This window comes from Myotis davidii, unplaced genomic scaffold (genome assembly GCF_000327345.1).
Source record: "Myotis davidii unplaced genomic scaffold, ASM32734v1 scaffold259, whole genome shotgun sequence".
In the NCBI taxonomy this organism is placed as follows: Eukaryota; Metazoa; Chordata; class Mammalia; order Chiroptera; family Vespertilionidae; genus Myotis; species Myotis davidii.
The window spans coordinates 129,741-140,668 of NW_006292687.1; the positions used below are offsets into that span (position 1 = coordinate 129,741).

A 10,928-nucleotide genomic window follows, 5' to 3' on the forward strand; every position below is an offset into this window, starting at 1 on the left:
ATTTGGGAGACATACAACGAACCTTTGCATTAAGAATCTCTTCAGTTGAAAACTGCTGGAGGTTAGGAGCCAAAATGAAGTCTGTATGGAGCTCACTGGCCCCAGAGTTAAACATGTAAAACTGAATTAGTAAGCAATTATAAAAAATTGTCTTTTATTTCATAATCTAAGTGATGGCTACCACTTATTTTCAGATATCTCCCTCTTTAAATCTCATTATTGAAAATATTGCTTGGTAAGCCCTTCCTCAGCTACAGTGACTCGTTTTAAACGCCAGGCCAACTTACTGGAGGCACCAGGCTTCTGCCCGGGCAGCCACAAAAGGCTCAGGTACAACCGCCCCGAGTTTCTCAGATCAGCATGGAAGGAAACCAGTAGAGGGGCATTTTCCATCGAGTACAGAAATGAGTGGGAACATATGGGTTATTCTGGGGTGAACAAATTCATGTTCTCAAAATTTCCAGCCGACATTTATTTGTTTTAGAAGGCTTGGACTACACCATCGCCACCGAGATGTTGGAGATACAGATACGAAACTTGATAGCATAACTGGCCCGACGTGATTGGGAACCTGAAGGGCCTGAGTGCCCTGTGGAGCCGCCCAAAGGTAAATAAAGACTGAATTTTCATCTCAACCCGCAGCCCGCCGTCAAGAAGGCTTATTGCCACTTGTCTCTTCAGGATCCACGCCTGGGATGCGTGGTAGGGCCTCCAAGCCTCCGACACAGGAGTCTTCTCCTGAGGTGAGCAGACAGCTGCTGCTGATTCGGAGCCAAAGGAACCATTTGTTGGGAACTACGAGAAGCTTCTGGAGACCCTGGGAGCCCTGACTTCTCGCTCTGGAACTCAGGCATGAGCACTGGTTATGAGAAGCCAGTAGCTTAAAGGCTGCAGGTCATCCTCCAATTTTATCACCCTAGACCAGTGTTTCTCAACCTGTGGGTCGCGACCCCTTTGGGGGTCGAACGACCCTTTCACAGGGGTTGCCTAAGACCATCGGAAAACACATATATAATTACATATTGTTTTTGTGAGTAATCACTATGCTTTAATTATGTTCAATTTGTAACAATGCAATTGGGGGATCACCAGATGAGGAACTGTATTAAAGGGCCGCGGCATTAGGAAGGTTGAGAACCACTGCCCTAGACTCTGTCTATTTAGGGAACTTTAAGAATCCACACAGCCTAACTGGAAAGGCGATGGGAGACAATGGAGCAAGGATCATCCACTGATGCTCAAACTTCTCAAATCTAACTAAGTCGGCCATTAACCTTTAACAGAAGGCAGGACAAGAAAATGCAAGTAAGAAACCCTAATAAAATAGAAGCAGGATAAAATCCCCAGGCTAGTTTTTCCCAGCTTTCCCGTCATTCTCCAAATCCAGCAGCTCACCCATCCAGCCTCTGAACCATGAGAACTGCCCTGTGAGTTTCTGGACCCAGCCCCGTGCACATCCGGGCAGCCCAAGCCGTGCGCTCAGCAGAGCGTGAGGACCCACTGCCCAGGCTCCACTCAGGAAAGACGCAGGAGCGCAGGTGCCCAGGCTCCCGGAGGCAGAGGCTGCAGGAGGAACATACCTGTTCCGGCGGCCCCCGGGCCCAGGCCAGCTTTAGCCGGGAGAAGCCTCCGCGTGTCGCCTCACCAGCTTTATTTCCAAAAGGGTTCCTCCAAAGAGGAACAGCAGAGGCGTCACCAGCGCCGCCAGTCAAAGCCCGTCCATTCATCCTCCTTTCTCTCCACACTCTCCGTATATGACAAAGGGCAAAAAATACAAGAATCAGCAGGACGCGCGCCTTGGTTCTGCCGGGCAGGTGAACTGCGAGCTGGAGGGAGGCAGGAGCGTGCCAGGGGTGTTTCTAGGTGGAGACGTGGCCCCCGACTGAGATCTCTAACGGAGAGGGCCCGCTTCTCCATCAGCCAAGCGCTCCATCAGCAATGAGCTGACAATGAGCTGACCACACACACCGGATGTTCATTTTACATTGCTTAGAACGAAACAAACAAAAACAAACAAAAAATGGAGCAACCCATTCTGCAAAGACAGCGACACAGATCTTGTTCTGCGGCGCGTTTCCACTACCAGGAGGTTGGCAGACCTGAAGCCGGCTCCAGTGGGAGGGGTGGGCTTCCGGCTCTAAATGCTTCAGGCCAAACGGTTAGGGCTCCATCCTGGAGACAGAGGCCCAGGCAACTATTTCCTCAGTCTTGTTCTTTACAAACGTGAGAAGAAGGTGTGGTGCGGACTCTGACTTTCTGTAATAAGATACTGGCTACACTTAAGGCACAGAGAAAGCCCAGTCTAAGAGAATGCTAAATGGTGGTGTTGTTTTTTTTCTTGTATCTGAATAACAATTGTTAAATATGGGACATCATCTTGTTAATAATAAACAATTTTTAGTTGAATTCTACAAGTGTGGCAGCTTTGTATTTATTTTTCTGAACTTCCGTTGCATCCAAGGATATAATTCTCCCTTCCTAGTTCCAGAAAAGTTGTATGTGTGGCATTTCTTTCTCTCTCTCCCTCTTATTTAATTTTTACTTTCTTCTACTGCGTCAGTATGAAACTCAAGGACTTACACTCTACTAGAGTCATTCAGACCCATCTCCAGTTGTGGAATATATCCCTGTCACGGCTTAGAAAATAACTGTGTGCATGTGTGTTTACCTGTGGTTAAACCATCTGGTTTGTTAAGTACCAAACTGATGTGTCTATGGGTTACATTGTACATATTTTCATTTGAGAAAGAGCAATGGTAAGACTCATCTCATACACGGTTAAAAAAACAAAGAAGGAAAAAGGAAAGAGAGAGATAACAGAAACCATCACATTTCATCAGAGCAGACACGTAGCCCTCCTGCCCCTGCAGGGCTCCTGCCTTCCCCCCACTACCAAAATCACGCACATCTTGGAGAATCACATCCTCTGAGCTCAACATCACCATTTTCTTAGAGCCAAGAGACCGTAAATTTGAGAGCGAGGTGGGGTTTGAGAGAGTGCATAGTTCAAGCCTTCGTTTTGTAGAAGAGAAAACTGAGGTTCAGAGTGGGGACCCTCCAAGTTCACTCAGCAGTCAGTCTTACGGAATAGAAAGCCTTGCCGGTTCTTTGTCTTTCAGTCTGGAGCACGTTAGCACCACCCAAGAGTCTATTCAACAACCAGAGAAGAACAGCTTCTGAGTGCAGCCTGCAGCAGGCGCTAGGGCTCAGTGGGGTAATAGGCTCAGCCTGTCTCCATGGCTGCCTTGAAATAACTCAGAGATAGATGGGGGCTGAACAGTGACAGAGGGCTTGGCCACCCCCAGTTTTACCCTGTGCCCTGGAAGGAATCAGTGGCTGTTCTGACAAATAAACATCTCCTGTGCCTCAAAGCAAGCCTCATTCTCCTGCATCACTGACACGTCCACACCAAGGCTGGTGTGTGCTGAGCTTAACGTCCTGAGAATGTTCTGGAAACTGCTTTCTGGCAGGAGTCAGAAAGCCTAGATCGCCAGTGAAACAAAACAGTGCTCATCATTCTAATACAGGCAATATCAGAATTTCAATCCAACCAACACTCCCCATTTTATTATTCAAAATAAAACTCGTTCTATTGTCAGCATATATTAGAAATTTGTGCAATTAGAGAGACCCAAAAGTCTCCAATTTTCTATGTCTCAAGTACAGGCATAACTTGGAGATATTGCAGGTGTGGTTCCAAACCACCGCAATAAAGTGAATAGCTCAACAAAGCAGGTTGCACAATTGTTTTGGTTTCCCAGTGCATATAGAAGTTACGATTACACCACACTATAGTCTAGTAAGCATGGAATAGTCTATTAACTATAAAAACACAATGTGCGTAATTAAGAACAATTTATTGCTAAAAAATTACTAATCCTGATCTGAATCTTCGGTGAGTCATAATCTATTTTCTAGTGGAGAGTCTTATCTTCAATTTGTTAACCACCCACCACCTCGCCCCCCTAATTTACACAAAGCACAATAAAGCGAAGTGCAGTAAAACGAGGTATGCCGGTGTCACTTAAAAAAAAAGTACAAAGTTTTGGATATGGATACAGAAGAAAGAATTTAAATATTCAGGCTCTTCCATATTAAAGACACTTTCAACATTGACATTTATTTGGTACTTACAATACTCTTTAGTATTTTAGTATTTTAGGTAGTTTTTAATATTAAGTGGTGGGAGGTGCTCCGTTGTCCTTAAAGCTGTAAGCAGAAACAAAGAGAATGCTGTCAGTTATTCCTGCCTCCTGATTAAAACGCCTTTCTCTTGGGAACACACTACTCCTAGCAGCCTGGAGGTCTGAATTCCACAGTAGAAAGTGCAGCTGCAAGGAACTTGCCAAATGCACGGCTTCCTGGAGCCAGCGCGCCCTCCTGGAGCTGAGCACTCCCCCTGCCGTAGGACAGCACATGCAGGAAGATCCATAAAACCAGATTAGAACGGGCCATTGCCAGCAGCCCACTTTTTTTTGGAGTCAGTTATGCCTCCAACTTAACTTCATTATTTCCAGAGCACAGCCCGAAACGCGCACAGCAGCGATGGACTCAGTCACCCAGCAGGCCCCGGAGACACCTCGTTGCAGACCCTCTTCCACGTGGAACTCGGGTGCTGTGCCCCCACCCTGCTTCAGAGACCAGAAACAAAGGCCTGGCTTCCTAGCTTCCAGGGAGAGGCCTGGGGCTTTGGGAAGCTGCTTTCTAGTCTAGCAAAACTCTGACTTTGCTGTTTCTACCCAGTTCCAGACTCTCTGAAACATTTTTCCATTCAAACAAAGAAAAGGGGAAAAGAGCAAATTTTAAAGTGGACCGAGCACCCAACAGAAGTGAATAGAAATAAGGACGGTACTCACACTCCGGCTGGCTTCCTGGGCAGAAGGCACTGGCTGATAAAGCCCGGCCGGGCTCTGCTGGAGGGAGGGTGCTTAGGAGGAGGCAGTGCTGGGAGGGAGGCACCCAACAGTTTTATAGTCAGAACCCCACTCCGCATATCCGTGCACTCAGCTCTCTCCTCCCACTTCAGGCACCAGTGCCAAAGCAGTGCTGAGAGACTGGTCCCCAGTCCTGTACCTGATGTCTCTCTCTCTCTCTCTCTCTCTCTCTCTCTCTCTCTGCTCTTGGTTTGGTGCCAACATCTTTTCCATGACATTCTGAGGTCTTTGCTCAGTCATAATCCTACTCAAATTCATCTTTTTCTTCTCTATACTGTTTCCAGTAGCTCCTACCCTTACCCAGAAATATGTTTGGGAAAGTTCGAAAGAGTATCACTTTAAAAACCAAGGTGGCAGGTTGCTATGCAATGGACTCTGGAGCAAAGTGACTGCACCTGGGGGGAGGGGGCGTTTTCTCGTAGGCCGGGCACAGCTTCTGCACAGGTGTAAGAACCCAGCACGGTCCGAGGCACGTGGTGCGAGGGTGTGGGGTACAAGGGGTAGACAATTTGTTTATTTTGGAAACCAAGCTGCCCTTTCCCCAGCGAGGAGAAAAAAATATATAAATGTTTCCCTGCACCGTCTCTCTATCTAGGTGAGAATCCCAAGACAAATTCCACTGCCCTTTAGAAGTCCAGAGGCTACATGGTCAACAACATCGTGATAAGTGCACACGGTGACAGATGATGACCAGAATCAGTGGGGTGATCACGTTGTAAGGTCTAAAAATGTTGTATCACTATATTGCACACGTGGAACTAGTATTATCAATGTAAGATTGTACACAAACTATACTTTAATGACAATAAATTTTAAAACAGTCCAGAGGCAAACATTCCATAGCAGAGGAATCTAAAATTGAAGTGAAAAAAAAATCCATTTCTTCCTCATTCTTCTGAAATGTCAGTTATGCGGCATGTTCTGTATGGGAGGAATGTACGCCAGGTGTGCTTCAGAGCACAGAAAGCTGTGCCCATGTCATCAGTCGTTCTCCCTGGACTTCCCGCCCGCCTGGAGGAGCTGATAGCCCTTGTCAGTGGTCAGCAAAGCAGCCGCAACTCTCTGGCTCCACCCCCTGGACACCCGCCAAACCACAGGGCTCCCGGTCCTCTTGGGGACTCCCTCCCTCCAGCTGCCTCCTATAACTGAGGGTATTTGCTCTGCCGCCTGGACGGGAGACCATAGTTCCAGGTTCATGATTAGAGTTCTGAGGGTCTGGCATATTTCCCGTCAATATTTTTTTTTCTGGTAAAATAAGGAGAAAGGAAACTCCTAAGGTTACCCTGAAAGGGGAAAATGAATCATAAGAGAACTGTCTGAGGGATTGGTACAGGAATGAAGGAAACTGCACTAGTGTTCCTTATGCCAGCGACCTACACTCCCCAATAATAATGATGATAGTAATGATAATGATACAAATTGCACAAATAGTTGAAATTCACTCGATGCAAATGAGAAATCCAACTTCGCACGGTCTGATTGGTCCACACAGCACTGCCCTGATTGTTCAGAATTGCACATTCTGATTGGTTATGTTGCAAATGAGGATATAGCGGTACAGCTCTGATTGGATGGGGCAGATCTCAGACCATTGGTGGAAATATGATTCCAGGACCTCTTTTATAGGGGTTGGCTCAGCCCACCGGAACGCAGTGCAGGAGTCTTGACAGCCCAGTGTGTGGCTTTTCCCTAAAATACAGCCTGTGTGCGAGGCCCCTTGTAAAAAAATGGCTGCTAGATTCTGATGATAAATTTGGTCCCATAACCACAAGAAATCCTTTTGACAGGTATATTCCTTCTTAAGTCATGAAGAGAAAGCCTGAGTAATCCTTGGTCCCCACCCTCAACCCCAATAAAAGTAGAAACCCAGGCCCGTGGGAGCCTGTTTTCTCTCCCCGCCCCCCCCCCACAGCCTCATCGTGTGACCCCAGGTGTGCTGTGCAATTAATTCCCAGGTCCTATGAGAAATAGCCATTACTAAGTTTCCGAATGGTCATGGCTAAAGGATGTCTTGAGATTGTCATGAGGACTACAGTTTCTAGCCACGACACTGGCCATTGATAGGCTGAAACCAGCACAGACCCACCATCGACACGCGTTTATAGACCTGTCCTGAAGCCGCCTCCACACGTACCCAGGCAGCCTTCTGCTTCAGTGGCCCTGGTCAGGGGCTGAGTCTCAAGTCCTCTTGGCAGAACCACCTCCTCTTCTACCGCGCCTCTCGGCCTCTCGCTGGGCCCTATGACGCCATACTTATCACATGATGTGCTGCTCCAAAAAGGCAGCCTTGCTACATGCTATTCACAGGTAGACAGGTAGTGCAAAGCACGTGGGATTCGGAGTCAGCCAGACCTGATTTAAATTCGGGCTATGTCCCTTACCTGAGCTGACTTAGGGCATGTTACTCGCCCGCTTTGAACCTTAGGTTCCTCACTGAAAAGAGGGTGAGTTTACTTCCTTCATGAGGTTGGGGTGGAATTCTGCAAGACGGGACGGCTGCAGAGGGCTCTCCTGCGTCCTGCACCGTGAGCAGGCCCTTTCTAAATGGAAGAGAGTGTGCTAAAGGAAAAGCCTCTCTCTCTGCCCTTTCTAGCCTCACCCCCATGAAGGGAGATGTGAAGGCAGTGTGCCCGGGACAGGACGTTCCTCTGCAGTGTGCTCTGAGCCCGACGTTCAGTTGGTAAACAGTCAGACAAAAAGGCGCCAGATGAAAGCCCGCACTCCCAGAACGCCACGAGGGGTTACTCTTGTGTTGGCATTCTCTGGCCAAGAGGAGCCAAGAGGCCAGCAGGCTCACAGTACCCCCGCCGCCTGCCCTTGCCACAGCAGCAGGGAGGCGGGGGATGCCAGGAGCCCCTGAGATCCCTCCATTTTTAGCTTTTAAACGTCATTATTCAGCTGTTAAGTACTATTATTCAGCTCTATTTAATAGCCGGGGTTCCTCCTGCACACGGCAGAAGGGCGAGGGAACGTCCAGCCCTACCAATGACTTTTACCAGATGTGCACACGCACCACCTTTTCCCCAGCTTTTAAATTAAATTCAGGCCAGTGTCAGGGCCATCACATAGGATTCTGGCATCTACAGCCAGTGCCTAAGGATGTGCTGGTTGTGCACCAGACAAATGCACTATGTCTAAGGGGCACCATTAGCATCCTAGACATGTATGCATTTACTACAGAACTCCTGCAGGTGGTGCTAAAGTGTCTTGAGAACAAGGGCCCTAGGGTGCCTTTGCACAAAGGGGCCATTTGGCTAGCAGTGTCCTGCTGACATTTAAACATCTTTTCCCAACGAGGAATAATAGGGAAGCGGGTAGGAGGAACGTCATTTCAGTCCCTTTAGACTAGGTTGAGGAAGGGAGTGAAGTGTTGGGAAAAAATGAGGGTTGGGGCTGACATGGCCCAGCTTCCCCTGGCCCTCCCTTCAGGGTAATTTACAACTTGTTAGATTGTTTCCTCACCATGGAAGATATTGTGATATTGGCCCCAAGCTTAGGCAGTGGAGCTTTAGTTTATAATTAGACTGTGAAGGGAAGGTGGGATGGTACCATCATTGCAAATGGGGCTTTCTGAACCAGGGGGCTGGCCTAGTGTGACAGGCTCCTGGCAAAGACATCCGCCACCAGAGGTTGAGTGGGATGGATTAAGGCCCCTCCCAGCCAGGCCCTCACCAGGAGCGTCATGGAGAGAGCGGCATTAGTGCCTCCAAGAAGGCGCAAGGGATAGATGTGGTGCATAAAGCAAGGTTGCTCTGTGGAGCTGAGGAGTGGCACCTGGCTCCGGCTCCTCACCGCTGTCCCAACTGGAGGCTTAGTCACTGCTGGCTGCCGTTTCGTCGGCTCAGCTGATTGAAAGGACCCTTTGTGGTTATCAGAAGCGTTCCCTATCATACCACCCCTCCCCTGCCGCCTTCCACCAATCGACAGCCAAGGGCCAGAGAGGGACTCAGTGTCTCTGCGGCCCCCCTCCCCACTGCTCTTTTCCTGTGCTGGGAACGGAGAGGTGTTACTTCTGACGACATTGGCACTTCACCCACCAGCTCCTCACTTGCCTCGCTGATGAGAGGAGTTGGACTAATTCTCAGCCTTGCTTGCACATTGGAATTACCTGGGGGAGAGGAGACTTTTAAAAAATGCCGATAGTGGGTCCTTTTCCTAGAAAGTCTGGTATAATTGGTTTGGGATGTGAGAGCTTTAAACATCCTCTTAGTCATTCCAACATGCAGGCGAGGTTGAGAACCACTGGGCTGCATCTAATCCTAATCCCTCCCCTTCCAAAACAAGGAAGTGTGTGTGTCATAGTGGCATCAGATGGATTTGGGAGTTCGACAGACCAGGTTCAAGTTCCAGCCAGCCCTGATGCCCTCAGGGAAAATTACTTCAGCTTTCTGAGCCTTAATTCGGTTAAGAAATTAATGGAAGTTAATTAGACCTACTTTGCCAAATATAAAGATTAAACAAGATCAGGCCACATAATAGGCATTCAAGCAAAGATAACCTTTATTATTATTCCCCCCTAAAAGCAGTTCCTTCCTCCTACTTCCTTATTACTGCCAATGGGGCCATCATTACCCCAGTTCTTAGGCTCAACACATGTTTGATGAGTGAGTAATGGGTGGCAGATCTGAAGAAGAAGGGAAGGTTTCTTTCATTCACTCTTGCTCACGTTCCTAAGTCTTCCCAGTGTGGCCCACAGACCAGCAGCACCGACATCCCTGGGGAGTTGCCCAGCCAGGAGGACTTTCCGCCTCCCCGGGACCTTCAGAATCAGAATGTGCATTTGAACCAGATCCCCAGGGGGTCTGCGTGCACTTTAAAGCTTGGACACAACCGCTCTCAAGCATCCCTGTCCTTGCAACATAGAGAAAAGGGATGCATTCAAGCTGCTGGAGTGGTGACAGCTTACAGATTCCAGCATCTTGGTTGGAGACACCATGGTGAGTCCAAGTGAGTCATGGTTACGTCCCAGCTGGCAGCAGGGAACATGCTGTCACATGCCAGGCCCTGCTGGCCAGGGCAGAGCTCTAGGCACAGCCTCATCGCTCCATTAGATTCCATCAAGCCATTCTGTCAGGTCCCACCCTCTGCCTGTGCCAATTGCCGCACATAGGCTCAGCGAGTGCCTTCCCACCCTCAATCACTGGGAGCGATTATTTCAGGTCACGAGAGGGTAATGCTCACACGCACAGGGAGGCTGGTGGGGCCCTATGGTCCTTCCAGAGGGCACAGGACTGATTCACCCTGCACTGCGGGAGAGTGATCCCCACGTCTAGGGTCTTGGGGATCGTCCTTAAGCATTTTCCTGGTTGGCCTCCACCCCTTGGTTCTCCAACTTAGATTCTTTGGTCTTTTTACCCAGGACCCCTTCAATGACTGACAACCCCACCCCACCCCAGTACTCAACTCCTTGCCCCAAAGGCAAAACACCCCATGCTCTGAGCTCCCCCTACCCTGCCTTTGCTCACCCCTGATTTCTCATCCTACTGTGTATCAAGGTGGGTTCTCTAGGTGATGGTGTGAAGCAGCAATAAGACAGAGGGAACATTAGTGTCGGGGCCAAGGCTGTATGTGATCAATGGGCTTTAGCGCGAAGGATTTGTAAATCATGGGCCTGCTAGGGAGCCCACCGTGTAGTCTTCTAGGGAGGGGCAGGATGCTTGCCAAGTTTCATCAAGAACCGACATATTTTAAGGCTCTCTTGAGTTGGTGTCTGGAGTAGGCAGAGGGAGCATAAGGTCGAGTGAAGGCAGGAAAAGAAACAATGGGCTTTGAGGAAGAAACTCGAGTGTCAGCTGAGGGAAGAGTGACATGTTTGTGCATAGCTCCGTGATGGCACTGGAGGGGGTGTGCTAGGAGTGACGGCCCAAAATGCTCCTTCATGTTCGCATAAGGCACCTGAATGGACAGCCCTCTGCCTTTGCTTCCTTGTGATATGATACATTTATACAAATTCAGGATGTTCACCATTGGGAGGGGCCACCAGGGGACTTCTGG

At 48.8% G+C, this 10,928-nt stretch overlaps 1 protein-coding gene across 4 annotated transcripts in view; it reads right to left on the reverse strand.

The window, feature by feature from the left end:
* SLC14A1 (solute carrier family 14 (urea transporter), member 1 (Kidd blood group)) overlaps positions 1 to 10,928 on the reverse strand; it is a 46,101-nt gene that overhangs the window by 33,223 nt on the left and 1,950 nt on the right. For 2 of the 4 annotated variants that reach the window (XM_015565543.1, XM_015565545.1), the window contains exons 1-2: positions 4,857 to 5,033; positions 4,135 to 4,209 (exon numbers count right to left, since the gene is read on the reverse strand). Coding sequence is in view for 1 of the 4 variants with exons in the window: in XM_015565542.1 (XP_015421028.1) it covers positions 1,581 to 1,727 (147 nt within the window). In the remaining 3 variants the exon portion in view is untranslated. Of the gene's footprint in view, positions 1 to 1,580; positions 4,115 to 4,134; positions 4,210 to 4,856; positions 5,034 to 10,928 lie in introns of those variants that run through there. The other 2 variants (XM_015565544.1, XM_015565542.1) reach the window with 2 other exon arrangements.